Source organism: Cebidichthys violaceus, unplaced genomic scaffold (genome assembly GCF_023349555.1).
Source record: "Cebidichthys violaceus isolate CVI_PGR_0920_01 unplaced genomic scaffold, fCebVio1.0.p SCAF_7, whole genome shotgun sequence".
In the NCBI taxonomy this organism is placed as follows: Eukaryota; Metazoa; Chordata; class Actinopteri; order Perciformes; family Stichaeidae; genus Cebidichthys; species Cebidichthys violaceus.
In genome coordinates, this window is record NW_027176927.1 from 5485740 (window position 1) to 5505369 (window position 19630).

The 19630-nt window shown below is 40.6% G+C and overlaps 1 protein-coding gene across 2 annotated transcripts in view; it reads right to left on the reverse strand.

Moving 5' to 3' along the window:
- Positions 1-1637: 1637 nt before the first annotated feature.
- cacng8b (calcium channel, voltage-dependent, gamma subunit 8b) overlaps positions 1638-19630 on the reverse strand; it is an 18443-nt gene continuing 450 nt past the window's right edge. Inside the window, exons 2-6 of one of the 2 annotated variants that reach the window (XM_068736168.1) lie at positions 11251-11543; positions 10254-10478; positions 6259-6342; positions 4514-4654; positions 1638-4234 (exon numbers count right to left, since the gene is read on the reverse strand). In XM_068736168.1, the coding sequence (XP_068592269.1) occupies positions 3438-4234; positions 4514-4654; positions 6259-6342; positions 10254-10476 (1245 nt within the window). In that variant the 5' untranslated portion in view covers positions 10477-10478; positions 11251-11543 and the 3' untranslated portion in view covers positions 1638-3437. Of the gene's footprint in view, positions 4235-4513; positions 4655-6258; positions 6343-10253; positions 10479-11250; positions 11547-19630 lie in introns of both variants that reach the window. The other variant, XM_068736165.1, reaches the window with a different exon arrangement.

Genomic DNA, 19630 nt, shown 5'->3' on the forward strand with positions numbered 1-19630 from the left:
CTATTTGATAAATACCGCCCATCTGGCGCTACCCATATATTTGCAAATATTATGAGTCTCATGTCTGACAGCGAAGGTCGAACTCTTTTTAGGATCACAGCACACCAAAGATTAGCTGAAAGACCTTGAGTTTGAGTAACTACTAAGAGCAATGTTTGCTTACTAATGCAGAACAATGTGTGTGTGTGTGTGTGTGTGTGTGTGTGTGTGTGTTATAGCCCAGTGGTGGGAAATAACTAAAGTAATTTTCAGTTTAAGATTTTACACAAACAAAGCACATGATCAATTTATAATGTATGATGCATTTTATAGAGTAAGTTTACCAACAATCTTTAGAGCTTTAAAATTGGCTTCACCTGGCACAGCTACAGCATCAAATTCTGTTAGTTAATGCATTAATACTAATATTAATTTGATACTTTAGTATTTTCAGTTGCTGATACTTCTTTACTTTTACTTAAAGATCCCCTCCAGACATGTTTAAAGACAAATACAAATATTCGGCTAAGAAAGAACAAAAATTACATCTCGTGTTTCCCTCTCATTGGAAATATTATTTATTTCAAATATTATAGACACAGTGTCTGCTACTTCACTGTCAAGTCTATTCTCAGTGTATGTGCACTGGAGGTTTCAAGTGTCCACATCACACTTGATCAAGTTGCATTTTGAACCAGATTGGCTACCAAAGAGATGTTACAAAATCTTACTTGTACGTACACGTCTTAATCTTAGATTTATGTTGAGCACAGAGAAATCTTATGCAGATGAATGTAAAAAAAAGACTGATAGTGTCAAACCGCACACATACATCGTTCTGTACAGTGAAGCTCAAACATCCCATTGAAATAACAATAAGCAAAATATGTTTTTTAAGTGGAGGGGCGACTTGAAGTATTTTCAATACAGGACTTTGACTGATAATGGATTAGTTTTAAAGTGTGCTATTGCTACTTTGACTTAAAGGAACTCATAACAAAATTCAGAGTTATTCCATTGATCCACACGGCTCTCAACATGGCAATGGCTGAGCCAGCGGCTCTCAGCTAACGGTTGAAACTGTGCTAACACAGAGCCAGTGTGGAGCAGTTTCTGTCTATATCCATTCTTCCTGTAGCTGTTTCTGGTCTCTACCAACTTCTGAGGGAAATAGTTAGCTCTTTAGCTGCTAAATGCTCCACTGTGTTCACCAGCAACCTGCTAACTCAGTTTGTTTGCTGGTGGTGCTGAGCAGCTAGAGTACAGTAGATTATTAGAGGTTTTTCAGTGAGCTGCATCCAAAAACGTGGCTATGAGAGAGATGAGAATAACTTTGACGACCGGACAGCTAAATCAGCTGAAACTCACTATAAATCTTCATCAAGCGATGTTCATATTAAGGTGATAATTCTCTGGGGCTTCATATCTACGAGCAACTCCTTTCACTGTCACATTGATTTCACCTTGTCATTAGACACATGGTAATTATGAAAATATCAATTATAGACGCTTTAAGTAACAGGTATGAATACTTTTAGATTGTCTACAGATGCTCTTGAAAGATACTCAAAACACAGGTATATGCTCACTCTACTTCAGAAGAGACCCCACTCTTCTTTCTTAGCAGAAAAGAAACAAAAGACAGCAGTCTGTGAATATGTCTGTTATTGTTTTTTTTATAAACTTCGTGCAATACAGTGTTTAAGTTTATCACACATTTAGATAAACCATAATCATTTGTCTAGATATATCTATTCTCAACTACATACTATTCATATTGCCCACATAAATGCTATCTGTGTGCAGTTTTTATCACATTATTCTTTTTCTGAAATGAAATCAAAGAAATGAAAATGTATAGAATCTGGAAGCGTCTGGTTTGTTTTGTTTTGTTTCTTCATTATATCATGTAGCGGTGTGTCCATGGTTTCAACCTGGATCTGCAGTCAGTCGGGACAGTTTAGAAGAGGGGGGCGGGTGTTTACATGTGTTTACATTCTTGACATAAACAGATCAGGTCAGGAGTCAGCGCTCACAGGGAAAGCACAGTGAAAAGAATCATGTAGAGGTTTAGGGGGTCCTCTATGTGGTGAATCTGCTGTTGGTCATGTGATAAAGTTGAGGAACACTGATCATGTGACCAAATATGGGCGGGCAGGGGGAGCAAGTATGGCAGCGCAGGGTTGGTGGATGAAACCACCCAACAAGAGTCCAGGGGGGGCACCGGGAACAAAACAGCCCAAAATGCATACCCAGTTAAAACAGTGGTCCCGAAAAACGTATCTATAGACTTTACAAATATATGTATGCGTAAATTACAATGTACATGTATCTTTTCAAAAGTTTTTTCTCTATAGTGTTTTTTTTTTTAAACCCTTTCAACCCACATATACATATTGTCTTTTTTTTGCCACTGAAAATGATGAGTTGCATGTCTCACTTTGGGACTCTTCATAGAAAAAAATGATTAGGTTTTTTTGTTTTTCTGCTCAGGCAGTAACCTTTACCTGAATCTGTACAAATGTATTATTCTATTTCTCTTTTTTCTGCTTCCTCCAGTCAGAGGTTTCTGTTAATGCCCAAGAACAAACATCTTCAACACGACTATAGCTACAAGTACTACTGTTAACACTGATTAGAATGGAAATAAGACTAACAGAGGCCCATAGAAAACTCAGACTTATAATAACAAGGAAGTTGGTCAGTTGTCTCAGTCACTCACATTATTGTTGCATTTCTGTCAGTATCAATATTGGAAGACAATTTACAAGTAGTCAAATCTGACTTCATGTTATAAATGAAAATTATATAATATGGGGGTTAAAAAAAAACAGGCCCTCATTCTCCCACATATTGTGCACACTCATGCTTGACACTTTGACACAGTTACACACAGCTCACTGAGAGTCCCAGTGGCTCTGTATGGAAGAAATTCACAGTAAAAGTCGTAGAGATCTAAAATTAGAGTGAAAGTAACATGAAAATTAAAATTTTCATTCCAAACTATAGTGTTTGCAAATACGGCTAGCCTGTAATAACGCTAAGAATAATCACAACAACAATTTTACATTAACGATGATCTGGTTAATTAGCGGTAATATTGCACAAAAAAATATGTGAAACATTTTTATAATAGCCCAAGGTTAATTGTGTTTGATCATTAACAAAATAAATCATTTCTAGCGCGTTAAAATATCAAAATAGTTTTATTGTGAAAGTTCATTGTTGTTGTTATTATCACTCTGTTATTACTCATCTTCCTTTTGTTCTCAGTGAGATTGAGCAGACTAAATAACCGTGAACATGGAGGGAGAGATTTACTATTTCACCTGTCTGTCTGTCTTTCTGTCTATTTCCTATTGAGCCACACAAACACAGCGCTCCTCTCTAATTTCCCTCTTTCATTACTACCCATCTTCCTTCTCTCCCTTCCTTCTCGCCCTCTTTCAACCCTCTCTCTACACAGGCGTTGTCTTCCTATTGAGGGTGTTAGAGTTGCTCTCCCTGTCCCCCTTCAGCCTGTCCAGAGTCCCCATCCCTCGCTCCCTGTCTACTGTGGACGAGGTGAAGGGTGGAGGGCCGGAGCCCACCGAGTTGGGCATCGGCGCGTTGGAGTTGGAAGAATTGGAAGGGTTGTGGGACTTAAGCGATGGAAGTGTACCACTCATCATCACCCCCCCTCCACCTCCATCCTTTGGGAAGCAGTTGTGGAGCTGGTAGAGCGTGGCCCTGTCCACCGTTCCATACATCGGCGGCAAACCCCCCAGTTTGGGGTCACGGGACAATGTGTAGAGAGAGATGTCGCCTCCAGCCAGGGCCGTGTGGGAGCGAGAGTGGGGGTTTGGTAAGGTGGATACTGAAATTGGGCCCTGGGAAAGCAGCGCAGAGGGGGGCAGGCCGAAGTTCTTGCCCCCACCTCCCCCTACAGGTGAGGGGTCTCGGGAGCGGGAGGGGTCGGTGGAGCGGGACGAAGAGCGGGAGCGGCGGCGGAAGCGGTAGCTGGGCAGGCGGAGCATTGCGTGCGTGGTGCTCTTGAAAATGTCAGTGCGTGAGCGGCAGCGCAGCTCCTTGTTCTTCTCGATGTAGATGTTAACAGCCAGCACTCCCACCATCTCGGCCATGATGAAGGAAAGACCCCCAAAGTAAAAGGACCAACCGTAGGAGTACTGCCACTTCTTATCCTCGTCCTTCTTAGGGGAGATGTCCCCCAGTGCGGCCGAGATGTACACAATCACACCAATTATGTTACTCAGACCTGAGGGAGCACAGAAATATGGCATTTACAAAAGAGCTAAATCAGCTCAGACAGACTAACTTACAGTACTAATAAACACATTTTATTGACATGATGATTTGTGACATTCTCAATGAAGACAACTGCCAAGATGAAGGTTGAATGTAAACACCTCTATTAAACTGGCAGAATAGTCTAAACACAACTAGACACAAATAAAGCATGAAAACTGTTTGGGCAAGTAATATACACTCACACAAGCAGTCACACACATATAAGCACACATTATTCTTAAGTTACCTGCAGCCACAAAGAGAATTCCTGCCCCCAGGATGATGTTTCTTTTGCTCTTATAGAAACGGCTAGCAGCGATACAAAGCCCTCCCATCAGCAGCAGGATAGCACTGAGGATTGGGAAGATGTTGGAAGCCCTGACTACCCCTAAACAGAAGAGAAAAAAATGATGAATATCAAAAACTAGAAAAGAGTGTAAATATATGTATAATGACATGGGACTTGTGTGAGAAAATCTGTCTTACAGATATAAACGATAATAGATTTTTATGACATCAGACCCTGTTTTTGATAGTATTTGTGGTTATAATTTTTTTTCCTATAGATGTTAGTTTCGGCTTAAAGGATTCAATTGGCAAGACACAAGCGGGCTTTCATTGTAAAGAAGTCATAGGAAACACACGGTATTTGTTGCTGACCATCATCATTCATCAAAAATGTTTCTACAAAACAAGACAACAATAATGTTGCAGTATTCCTGCAACAGCAGATGCTCTATGAGTGTTAACTGTAGTGTTAAAGGTGCTAAATACAAGATTGCAATTTTTTCTATTACCTCTCACGTGGCTCTCATTTTGGCGATGGCTGAGCGGCTCACAGCTAGCAGTGCAAACAGCGCTAACAGTGCAAACTATGGCAGCAGTGCTGACAGAGCAAACAGTTTTTACCTGAGGGGGAACTACAGGTACGCTTCTGCAACGACTCCGTCGGTCGGGACAAGGCTATCAGCTGTAATGGCAGTATAAGTGCAGTGCAGAGCGGCGGCAGTGAGCTAGCCAGTGGGGCACGCTCTAACGTGCACTAAAAGCATGCGCGGCAGGCTTGGCTATGTCAACAAAGCTAGAAGTTAGAGGATTACAATACACACAGAGAGCGACTTTATTCTCTGTTCATGTAGACATTACTCCATCGCAACTATCGCAAATAGTTGTTTGCTGCTATATTCTGAGTCTATGCTCCGAGTCCCGTATATTGCACCTTTAAAGTGCACTTGCACTAACCACGCTTGTCAACAAATCAACTGGAAATTTAACTTTTAGGGTTACAACTTTAAGAAAACTGGTGCTGTACTCCAAGTAGAGTAAAATGACCAACAAACACTCTTATACCACATAACCCAGGTTTGGACAATACAAGGAGGATGCAGCATAATAGTCACAGAGAAAAATAAAAATGGTTAAAGCTGCTCCATTAAAAACAATGCTCAGTGAGGAATATAATTACTCAGTCCTAGACACACGATTGAATCAAACCCTTCCCATGTGGCCTTTAGTGCTTTCAGCAGGTCTGCCAACCACACACACACACACACACACACACACACACACACACACACACACACACACACACACACACACACATTAACACTCATCTCTAGGACAACTAGGCCATGGGAGAGAAATGCCACCTAAATGCCAGCAAAATGCCTCTGCAACATTGTAAACACAACACAAGCTTTTTCTTATGTATGCACAGGCACACATGTAGCATATCATGGAGCAGAAAGATATCACTGCAGGGCACTGAGTACGAACTAGGACACTCCATCTCCCCTGACTTTCTGTACACAATGTCACATGTTTATTTCTTGCAAAGATAATCTTCTGAGGAATGAGTAATAACAAAACGAAATGTAAACGATAATGGAATTTAATTTTACACTATTACATTTTACACTATTTTCCTCCTCTCTCTTATTTATAAACAGAGTTCTCTCTCATCCATGCCTAGTAGTGTTGGTATTGACTTACGTAGGACGTACTCTGCCCCATCATGGTCAAAGTCTGCATCTTCTGGGAAGTGGTTGATCTGAGAACACACTCCTCTCTTTACTCCTGAGATATGAGAGGAGAAACAGGGGTGACCAGACACAACATAAGACAGGAACTCATAACTGTAACCTTAAGAAAAGTGAACAGCAAACAGTCTCCTGAGGAAAAAACTGATTGGTGACTCAACAGTCATAGCTTTGTTAGAAAATCTCTTTTTTAATGTGCCAGATGATAAACTTCAACATAATAATAAAAACATCACAAATTCAAAATGCAAGTTAGTAACTTCACATACAGCACACACGTAAATACATACAAGTATGCAGACACACAGGTAGACAAATAACTACCCGCCGGGGTCTTGCATGTAGACAGACAGACGAACGGAAGGATGCACGCACGATGATGACAGCACACCATTGTTGCTGATGGATGGATTGTGAGAAAGATGGATGGAAGTGATGGAATGAAGAGACACAGACGGAAGGAGAGACGGACAGATGTGGGATGAGCTGGTCTCTTTCTCACAGCTCTTATATTTCCACAGGTTGCTCTGTAAAGAAACGGAGGTACATCAGTTGAACTACACAAATCAGTGTTACCATTCTCAGACAAACTGTTTCAGGTGGCGTTTGTTAATTTTTTAGTCATGAGATGCTCTTTGACAATGGACTGGTTCCAATGTTTTACACACATCTGTTGAACTCTCTTTGACATAATGTGCAATATGATGGACAACAATACACAGATTTAGCATTGTACATACATGTAGCTATTTGCCACTTCTCATACATATCTATGATATCTTTCCGTTATCCTGTTTACATTTTTGGCATTCTGTATCATTTGAATTTTCACCTTATTGATATTTTATATTTGCACTCAATGTATTTGCATTCTTTCCAACTTTCTACTGCAACTGCTGCACAACAATTTCCCTTGAGATGAAGAAAGCTCTGTCTTATCTCATCTCATCTCGCTGTGCTTATCTTTATCAGTGAAGGGGCACTTGTACCCCAAAGGGTACTGGTTCTGGAGGGTTCTGCAGTTGCCAGGGGGAACGTGGAAAGATCTTGAATGGTTCAACTAATTTGAAAAACAACAAAATCAAGGCTTAATAAGATAAATAAATAAGTCCAAAATATAAATCAAACAATTCACACATTTAGTCAGCTTTAACACCAACAAAGTGCGCAAAAAAATAAAAACTGTGAACTGCAAGTAAAGGAAAATGCTTGAAGTTAGCTAAAAGCGATGGATAAGTAAGTGAAATAGTTGGATAAAATATTAAAAAATTACAAGATTATTACTATTATAGTTATTATAAGATGCATCTTTGAAAGATAAAATTAATTTTGACATTGGTAAAATAGATAGCTGAAAGTAGCAGAAAAATGGTCAAGCCTCTATACTCCAAGTGTGAACTCAACCAAACTGACCTCAACATTAAGAGTTCATTGTATGTATTATAACAATATCCATTTTTATATCATGAATAGTATTCTATAATACCCGGTTAATAATAAATCAGTGAACTCATCTATAACCTGATGCTTGGTGTCGCTGAAGGGGTACCTGAGTCTAGCTGACAGAGCTGTGGGGGTAGATTAAATATGTGCTACGAATAAAAAATCAGACAAATAAAAGAAAGTAATGACTGACAGGTAATTCAGTGCAACACCACCTTCATTAAACCTGCAGAAGGGCAGGAGAGGAGGACAGGACACATCTCTATCTACAGCATAATGTGCCACCCACCCACAGCCATAAATCTTTTAGCTCTAGCATGTCCTGCATTTCCACTCCAGCTACACCTCACTGCATCGCTGCACGACTACTGAGAATCTATCTTGGCTGAATACTCCACAGACATCAAGGATACTTGACCTCTAAGCCATGCCAAGATACTGTCAGCCTTACTGCACCACAATGTGAGAGAAAAAAACTGAAAGAGAGGAAACTTCAAGGAGGGGAAGAGGAGGAGAAACCAGTGAAAGATTAAATTTAATGTTTGGGGGAGTGAGACAGAGGGATAGCAAGTGGAGAAACTGAAAGAGTCAGGCATCGGAGGGAATGGGTGGGGGTGCACTGCAGCAGTGCTGCAAGGGCTAGAGCTTATCTCTAATTGGCTGCTTTGCTATCAGGAAGCTTAGAGATGAGGACAAATTAGCTTTGTACAATGACCAAGCCCAGGATGGGCTGGGGATGCTTTATAAGGAGAGCCAAGAGGCTTTCCTGGAGACAGAAGTCTGCAGCAAAGGCACAGATTGCTAACTCTCACCACCCCTTTGGCTGTAGCTGCTTCACTGTTAGCTCCATCACAGCCGTTGCTGTTGAGTGTCAGCCAGGCAGTGTAATGTATAATGAATTAGCAGCTCGTGTTGATGACCACTTGGAGTGAGAAGTCGATGGGCGTCAGGGTAAATGCGGGCCTTTTGTTTCAACACTTGAATTAAATTACTGCAGCCTGAATCAAACACAATGATTAATGGATTATTTTGAGTAAGGGTTACGCTTCAGTATCATGTAATTATACTGTAATTATGCAAAATTGTTTTCTTGTCACTATGGTACGGTCTACCAAGTACAAATAGAATGTGTATATGTTGATGCAAATAATGATTACTGACATTATAGCAATGCTGCAGCTTCCCAAACAAAGTGTTCTAAGGTCAAGTGAAAGGCAGACACAGCTGAACATGTTTATACTGATCCCGCTTTGCAACGCATGAAATAAAGAACAACACATGGTGACTGACAAAAAATATGATTACACTAAAAAGCTTTCACATAGCCAAGAGATTTTCATTGCACTGTAATGAGTTCAGTTCAGTTGGATCCATCACTACCTCCAGTGTCCAGTGCCACCCACTCGAAATTGTCGAGTGTTAAATAGTCAAATCACAGCAGAGACAGAAAGACAAGAGTTTGTGATTCCAACAAAGTAATCAGTAATTCACTAATGTCTGCTCAATCTGAATCATTCTACAGGAAAAATGGGCAAATATTACCCATCCCCTACTTGTCGCTTGAAATAACACTTATTTAGAATAGTTTTGCGAAAAACGCTTATTCACTTTCTTGCAGAAAGTTAGAAGTGAAGATTGATACCACTTTCATGTCTGTACTGCGTTATTATAAATCCCACTCTTCTGGAAAGACCTGCCCTGTGCAGTATTCAAGCACCAGGATTGGTCAATCGTCCACGCTCGCCGAGGTACTGGTAACCTGCTTTTTTCATATCCTACGCCTTGTTCAATGGGCTAGCCTGACTAACTCTTTGAGGTTTATGCCTAACCTCAACCAATCATCTCCGACTAAACCAGCTACGCAGGCCGGGTCTTGCCAAGAAGACTAGTGGGATTTGTAATTACGCGTCTGTACTGTAAATATGAAGCTACATCTAGCAGCCAATTATCTTAGATTAGATTAGATTAGAAAACTGCAAACATTGCTCTGACAATTATCTTATGAATTGTTGTTTTTTATGCTTCAGTTTTTGTACTGATTTAATAAACAAGATATAACATCTTGATTAGTGATTAGGTGGACTTTGTTACCTTTGGACAGAGCCATGCTAGCTGTTTCGTCCTGTTTTGAATCTATATGCTAAGCTAAGCCAACTGACTGCTGGCTTTAGGTTTATATATGTGGTATCAATCTTCTCATCTAACTCTCAGAAAGAAAGCAAGTAAGCACATTTCCCAAAATATGTCTTCGATCTTCAGTTGAGTCTTTATTTTCCCTGTTCACAAGTCCTAAAAGTTAGACGGTTTAGTCTAACTACATTTGGATTTTCATTAAATGCTTAATGGCTGGAAAGCAACCAGAGCTGTTCTTTCATACGTTAACTTTCTCTGCACCCTTTTTACTAAAATCAACAGCTTCAACCAAAGCAAACATGTTCCTGCAAGTATCCCCTTCAGTACAAATCCCACCCATAGACCCAATTTTTCCTGCAACTTCTTCTTTACCTTCCAGGCAGCATATCCTCCACAGTCCAGAGTGGGTGAGCGCCCCAGGATCCTTCTTGTCCTTGTTATGGGGGTCATCCTGGGTAACGTTGGCTGTGCTGTTGCAGATCATGGCACGGGAGTACAGCCAGTAGTCCGTCCCTATTGCCACCGTCATCAGGCCGAAGGCAGCGAATGCCCCCACGGTGGTGAGAAGGATCTGGATCCCCTTCTCACACACCATGCCTTCAGAGAGAAAAGATAAGAGGAAGAAGGGTGGGAGAAAAATAAAATGTTGAACAAGTTAAAAGAACAAGAAAGAATAGAATAACTAAGCAGAAGTGTGTTACAATCATACACAAAGTGTAGTTTATTGAAAAAGACGGCAAACGTTCAGGTGAGATGATGAGGGGCAACAGGAGGTGAGGTGCACCGATAGAGGGCAGAGAGGGTGGCGATGGGAAAAGGAGCGAGGAGGAGGCAGATGTGGGAGGTGCATAAGTGGCTCTATGATGTGTCCTTGGAGGAGAGTTGGATGACTCTGCTGACTCCGCTTAACAAGACAGAATTGATGTGAAACACAACAGATCACACCCTCCCAATCTCAGTGTACTCCATATTCATGACCCTGACACCATTTCCCTCAGAATCAGCACAGCTGGAGATGAATACACAAACATACACACACACACACACACACACACACACACACACACACACACACACACACACACACACACACACACACACACACACACACACACACACACATAGCAGATCTATTGAGATCACCTTGTACCTATACAGAATGTGGTTGCACCTTTTACATACAAATGTGCATGTATGCTCTCACACAAAAAGCATCATACAGCAAGTCACATAGACCCATGAAGTGGCCTATAATTGTAAATATTCTCCACTATGATCAGCATCAGAAGTTTTTCTTTCATCCTAATAATGCTGATTCTGACAGACATTAGAAAAGACTGAAGCAAAATCTCATCCAGGGAAGACTTACCTGACGGCGAGTTTCTATCCTTCGACTCAATTTTGAAATCTTTCTTTTCCTCGTCAGTGAAGAACGTGCTGTCCCCTCAATCCGGACAGCATCCATCGACTGTTTTCACCCGCTCCCCTCTCTCCTTCTTGCACTTGTTCTCTCTCTTTTGCCTCTTTCTCTTGCTCTCTCTCTCTTTTTTTCTTTATTTCTCACTGGAAAGCTGTTGCTGGTGGAGGTTGTGGCTTGGACGGTTGTCCCGCTCTCCGTCCGTCCTCTGTTAGCATAAAACTTGCACCATGGTCACTGCTCTGCTGCTGCACATGAAACAAAGCAAAAGTTAGGGGATTTTTTTCACTTTCTTAGCTCATGTAGTAGTAAAGAACATACATTTACAGATGAAAAAAAAAAGGCCTCAACAAACATGGTCAATATTTTTTTTTATTACAAAGAGAGTTTAAATACTATATAATGAAAAGTATAATCATATCAGAGCTGCAGCAACTCCATTATTTTGTATTTATTCTATATATATATATCCCGCTAGAACGGTCACAATGGCAATAGTACATCTAAAAAAAGGCCACTGCTCTGACAATCCTGCTACGTTAATTTGAATGGCAATGTCTGTACTACTCAATTTCATTTATGTGTTTTGTGCTAATTAATAAATGTTAGCATGCTAACACAATAAACTGAAATCGTGAACATGGGAAACATGATACCTGCTTAAAGTCAGAGTGTTTGTATTATCATTGTGAGAATGTTATCTGCTTGAATTAGTATTTAGCAACTGTACCCAACTACAGCCACACATAGCTGCTAGCACGGCTGTAAACTCAATTTCCTGTTGCTTGACTAATCATCATCAACCCACCAGCTCTACATTCTACACCACAGATTATTTTTTTAAATGTTGTAAGCCAATATTGAAACATTGTTTGTACAGATTAGAGTGATTATAAGTGACAGTATTACAGGCAAAGGACAGAATGACTCCAGAGCGAGTTGTCTAGCCTGAATAAGAAGAGCAAGAGGGGGAGGCAGAGAGGACCAACCCGACATTGTTACCATAGCAACATTGAATTCCAAAGTCTGGATCAGCATAGAGCGAGGGGGGAAAGGGAGAGGGGCAGGCAAGAGATAGAGGGAGAAAGAGGCAGAGAGCAAAGCGGAGAGAGGGCAGAGAAGAGAGAGAACAGAGATGGGAAAGAAAGAGGCAGAAATGGGGGGGAATATTTCAAATCACTAGCATGAGTGTTGACTGTGAAACCGAGACAGACACACAGACAGACCAGTGCGCTAATGCTCTATCAATAGATTTGTGTGTGACCATGGTGACACAGATGCTCCCAGACAGACGCACACACATGCACACACATGCACGTGCACTCAAAAACACACATAAAGATAAAGACAAACAACGTCAGTCACTGAAGAGAGAATGAGAAGAAACCGCTCTGTCGGTGTGTTTTCTTTATGAATTAAGGGGAAAAAATGAGGACGCAATAAAGCAGCACACATTATTCAACAAACATTATTTAGCAGACATAATGCAGTGCAGTCAAGTCTGTTAATATTTGATGATGCAATATGGCACCGTGATCAAAATAGGTTACATCCTGTTTGCATTGTGAGACCCAAAACAGAGCTGCCTCAGAGACAGAAGGAGAGATGGAAGGAGAGACGGTGTGTTGTGTGTGTTTTTTATGTCTGTGTGCACATTTCCTCTCCAATGCATCTGAGGATGGGTCTGGTCCAATCTTATTGAATCCCAGTAGGCCTAATGTTCCCCTCAGCTCCCCTCAGTTAGACAGTTAGCCTCCTATCTCTGCGTTCAGGCTCCTTATTATGTAAACTGTCAAATGACACCACCACAGTGTGGCTTATTTATACATTGTGGGCTCATATGTGCAAGCAGACAAGAGAATGCGATTGTGCATGTGCGTGTGTGTGTGTTTATAGTATGACCTTCCAACCCTATCAACATACTGCCTCTCCCTGAGGTAAATACATGTCCAGAAGGGATTACACTATCTCCAAGACCTAAAAAATGCAAAATCTATTGTGTGTGTGTGTGTGTGTGTGTGTGTGTGTGTGTGTGTGTGTGTAGTCTTTGACTCCAGTATTTAATGAATGACCTTAACAATAACCTCCTAAGTTATTACCCTTAGCAAAAACTCCCTTGTGTAGGAGATCATAATTGCCATTTAATTATCTGTAATTTCTATTTTCCACTAATAATTAAGAAAGAGGGGAATGAGAGCAAGAGAGCATGAAAGAACAAGAGTACAAGAAAAAAGAAAGAAAGTGTGGAAGTTTAACTAAATGGTTAAGACTAAGGGACTGTACAAAAATTGCTTGAAAATATTAAGGTTTGAATTTGAGTACACAGTGCTCCTCATCTTTACTTGAAGCCAGCGACATCAGGCTACACTAACCGCTGCTATGACAACACAACCAAACAGTCATCAGTTAAGTTTCTTTGAGGGTAATGTAGGCGCCAGTTTAAAGCTGTCCATCAGTCTTTATCACAAAGTGAACTAAGGTTCAGTCCCCCTCACCACCTCAATCATTTTCACACAATCCCTAACAGCAACATATTTGGCAAGAATATTTTTAGGTAATTTCAGATTTACTGTAGAATATGTTTGCCTTTTCCATAGAGCCTACTCAATGTTACAGTGATGCACTTATAGTATGTATGCATGCAACACTCTGGTCTCTGGGCTAGCCAGCAGGCGAAAAAGCAGGTTGTACTGCAGCAACAAAGGCCAAGAGCTTAGCTTTGGGAGCTAGCTGCTACAGCGACAATTATGAGACCAGGTCTTCACTTGTGAGAAAACTTACTATGGAATCAGATCTTCCTGTGTGACTCATTCCCAGTTGACAGAATACCTTGTATAAGATATAAGCACACTCAATGAGTTGTGGCTCCAATAATGCAGCCATAAATCACATAGGCGATCTGAATTTTGAAGCAGCTGCTCCATTAGCTATTCATTGCATAAATCAACTACCAAACTGCTTGTTGAATAAATGATGACATCTGTAATAAGTTTTTCCACACATGTGAAAGGCAAATGATCCTGTGTGGGCATGTGAGAGTATTTTCAGTGGAGATACACAACAACGATTCAACAGCACAGTCACACTAAATTGACTGTTACATGTCCAGGAGAGGAAATATAGCCGAAATCAGGGACTCAGTTAATGAAAATGTACACTAGCTAATACTGATTGCTTGACCAAGAGAAAAAAAATGCACTAGGCCTACTTATGATGACAGCTCTAAAAATACAAACAGCGTATTCTATTTTGAGTGCTTGATGCAAACATGTCTAAATATTCAGAGCAATGACTCTTGGTAGCTGTGATGATTTCTCTCCTTAATCATGAGAAAAAGCTACACACCTGAGCTCATTGTTGAGATCCCACAGCTGGCAAACACACACACACACACACACACACACACACACACACACACACACACACACACACACACACACACACACACACACGTACACACACACATTTACATTTCCGCACACTAACATGCATGCCAGCACAGACACACACGCAGGTGCATAGAAAACGATCAACATGCAAACAAACCCTTGGCATGCAAGCACATATGCAGCCTCAAACCCCCACAACTGTCAAAATGATGACAATAAAATCATAAAATAGGTCATCTTTAAAAGGCATTTCAAAGCGTAGCCGAATTGCCATTAAGCCCATGTGAAGAGTCTACCAAGATCCTCAGACTGCATTTGACCAAGTCTCTGCTTGTCTGAGCAGAACAGCCTGAGGAGGCAGTGACAGTAACACCTTGGTCTAAGAGGCTCCCAAAATAAAGTGTCTCTGGATGACCTGACGCTCATGAAGCCATGAGCATATGCTTAAACACATGCACACGTGCAGCACATGCTTAAAGACACCCCTATTCAGTAAGTAAAGTAAAGTGACAGCAGATCTAATTCAAGACGGCTCTTTGAATTTATGGTTTTAATAAAGAAAGAAGTGAGTCGTTAATTCATTATCCTGCCATTTTAGTGCAGCAGAGGTGCAAGAAATTAAATAAGAAAAGAACATTTGCAGATATCAAATGTACTAAAAATAAACAGTAACCCTTAATACAGACAGTACGGCTACAACTAATGATTATTTTCATTGGTGATTAATGATTGAATCTGTAAAATGTCCTAAAATTCTGAAAAATACCAATCACAATTGAATCGAGTCCAAGGACAAACAGTCCAAAATCCAGACATAGATGATTTACAACGGCAAACTGAGAAAATGAGCAAATGCTCATAATTGAGAAGGTAAAGGTTTAGGAGTTTTCCTTAACAAGTTCTTTAATAATATGAATAAATTAATGTTGGTGCGAAACAAAAAATATTAATGTTTTTGACATTTTGAGGAAATACATGACCTCACATTATTGTTAAGAAAAGATGAGAGAGGATCAATACCACTCTCAGATATTAAAGTGGTATTGATCTTCTCATCCGACTTTCAGCAAGAAAGCATGTTTACCAAAATGACTATTACTTCAACTCAAGGTCCACGCACTATCTTTTTCAAGGGCTTTCAACCCCATCTCATGGTCTTCATTAGTTAACTGAGTTTAAGAGTTTATGACAAATGAGAAATGAGCAAGCTCGTTCTGTTGAGGGAACATGGTTAAAGGCTCAAGAAAAAGCAAATCAGTAGACCTTGAATTTAGATATTTATTTATTTTTGTCAGATTAATTGTCAATTTATTTCTGTACTATTTGGCATACATCCTTGACATGGTAAACATCTTACTAAGTTGTCTGTACTTTATCTTTTTAATGTTGTAATGAGTGAAGAACCTTTGGTCAGTACAACAGTAACCCTTAATACAGACGGTACGGCTACAACTAATGATTATTTTCATTGGTGATTAATGATTGAATCTGTAAAATGTCCTAAAATTCTGAAAAATACCAATCACAATTGAATCGAGTCCAAGGACAAACAGTCCAAAATCCAGACATAGATGATTTACAACGACAAACTGAGAAAATGAGCAAATGTTCATAATTGAGAAGGTAAAGGTTTAGGAGTTTTCCTTAACAAGTTCTTCTCATCCGACTTTCAGCAAGAAAGCATGTTTACCAAAATGACTATTACTTCAACTCAAGGTCCACACACTATCTTTTTCAAGGGCTTTCAACCCCATCTCATGGTCTTCATTAGTTAACTGAGTTTAAGAGTTTATGACAAATGAGAAATGAGCAAGCTCGTTCTGTTGAGGGAACATGGTTAAAGGCTCAAGAAAAAGCAAATCAGTAGACCTTGAATTTAGATATTTATTTATTTTTGTCAGATTAATTGTCAATTTATTTCTGTACTATTTGGCATACATCCTTGACATGGTAAACATCTTACTAAGTTGTCTGTACTTTATCTATGTTGTAATGAGTGAAGAACCTTTGGTCACAGGTCTCATGTTGTGTATCTCCAGTCTAGTGAGCACGCTCCCCTGTCAAGACATGCTAACACTTATGTCTGCTGTATGTTTACACTGCATGCCTTTGCACAGACAGGTTGCCTACAATATATCACTGACACGATGCGGTTCAATCGCAGGCTCTTACAACCCTGCTCTCAGAGGCTGCACTAACTTGAGCGAAGCACTTAAAAACACCAAAACTGGAGGTTAATTGATGCATGGGTCACAACCATTGAGACAGGAGTCAATTAGAAAGCTTCGGATAAAAGCCTCTGCTCACTGGAATTATAAGCAACGTTGTGTATGGAATCAGCAAATACAGGAAGCCCTGTTATTCTTTTAGTACAATCATAGGTTCAAATTTAGTTAACTTACCAAGTACAGTAAATATGCAGGAGTTTGTTTTACTGACATTGGTGCAGAGAGCAGAAGTTCCACATGTATCTGATGGAATAGTTATATTTTGATAATTAGACCTGTTATGGGACCCATATTTAAAATGAGGTATCTGAGTCTGTCCTATTGTACAATGCAGGGTTTCCTTATGAGCTCCCTGAAGAGAGGAAGGAACATTGTGAAGCCTTGCTGTCGACCATCAAGAAAATTGCAGCAAAGGCATTGATCCTCTGAAGAATATAGCTACATGACAGATGTGATGATCATTGCAGAATTGCTTCTCCTCAGAGAGGGAAACAGAGTAAGAAGGAGATGAACGACTAACGGCCAACCAGCTATGAAATAAGAGAGGAATAGTGAGGCAAAACAAGTGGAAATATTCAGAAGTTAAAGACATTGTTTCCGATTGTTCTGGACCGCTTGTGTATTAGACGATTATGATTTGGCCGGCGCTTAAAACAACTACAGCCTGTGTGGGCTACGCACCAGTATTGACTGCAGTGAGTCACCTAACAGCGTAAACAGCAGATCTTAGAGGAGGCTGAGGGGTTTTGAAAGTAATCCAAAATCCGAAGAGACAATCATCAAGGCCACACACAGTACAGATGGTGTTTACCACGTGGGCTGAAGGGGTGTGGCCAACAGACGGCGGAACCGACCACATCTCAATGAAAGATTTGCTGATCATTGATGGAGAGTTAATGGCAGTCAATGGCAGCATTATGTTGCGTGAACTTTCCCGTCACTGTTTGGGACATGTTTGATGTATCACTGCGCAAAAGTTGGCCGAACATGCTCTTTAAAAGGACAGTTCACCCCAAAATCATAGGAAGTATTCATAGTTCCTTCAAACGGCTCACAAGGTCAGTGGATAATCTTGAGTTGCCAGGTCATGATTTCCGGAAAGAAAGATTGCTGTTGGGTATTTTTTTGGTGCTTTGAGCACCACAAGCCGAGTGACTATAGTCCCATTATATTGAAGAGAAGGTAAACAGTTCTATGGCCGATATCTCAGGGACTCACACCAAAACAATCTAGATGTCTAAATAGCACTTTATAAAAGGTAGTTAATGTGCATTTTTGATTTTGGGGTGAACTTTCCCTTTAAGGTGCAACAATGTGTAAGCATTAAGCTTATAACCTATACTTTCAAAAAAAGTCTGAATCATGAAGTTATTTTACAAACTAAAGTTTTAATTAATTATTTGAACTCCATGTTTTACAATACATCTATTACATGTACAGAATGGCAATTAATAATTGTGCAATTACGTTTTTCATCCACAATGATCTATTTACAAATTGTATCTATTTGTAATGAAATAAACAGCAAACTACAATTTAACAATCAGTCACCACCCACATTGACACCAGCAATTTAGGGCTAAGTGCCATGATGGAAATATCCAAAGTACAACTTTATCCCTGTGACGCTGCCCACATCAAGTGAGAGCTACACAAGCTGGATCTGCATGATAACCACAAAGGAGCAGGTGCTGCTGATGGACACTTGTGCTGCTGTAAAAAGAAAAAGGCCAGACCCCATGCTGAAGAGATGCGGCACCTAAATCAAAAACTCAGCTCAGAGGGGAAAAAGCTTGTATAACTGCAAGTGACCACATTTGGTTATTTCACATCAGATGATGATAATCATTCAGAGACGTTCCTGCAGCCCCCAGTGAAGACAGGTATAGGTTGTCTTTGACAGTGCACGGTGTCTCCTGAATGCTGCAGTGCACACTCCTATAGCATCTCCAATCACATTTCATTCCACCTTTAGCCCAGATGTGATCTAAGCTGTGATGAAAAATGAATGATTGATAAGGCGCCAGATGTTTGGTGCCGTTTACCTCTGGATCTGGCAGAACATGGAGCACACGTTGACCAGTGAGAGGAGACAGTGGGAAGAAAGAAAATGAATCTCGTAACTCATCAGATAACATGATGTGGCCCAGGTCCAACACGAAGCTAAGATGTTGGCCCTGCACTGTGAGGAGTCCAGCAGCAGAGCGGCAGAAGCTGAAGACCACTGAATAGACACATACAAGCTCGGAGCAACGGAGCCGAGAGCGTGCAGAGCTCTGATGCGGACTGCGGTGCATTCATTAATAGAGTAGGCTACACACATCACCCTGCCTGCATAAGGCTACACGGTGGAAAATGGACGCCTAGCATCAAGCGGCCGGTACAGAGGAAACTCAGAGGAACGGGACACAGATCACACGTTACACACATCCACAGACAACCACTCCCGATTGTGCGACCATTTCGGCATATACAACAGATATTTTAGTCCCAACACCTGCGGTGCAGATGCAGGGAGAGCTTCAAACGAGCTATTATAAGGATTTCATTTGCATAATAGACGTTGCCGTCGCTAATTATAGGCCCGCGGAAATAGGTGGGAAAAATCATTCAGCATTTAATCAGAGAAGTGGCAGAAGTCTGAGAATTATTATCATCCTGTTTTTTCCTCTGATTCTAGTCTACACTGCCAGTAGTGGGCTAAGTTGCGGGCAA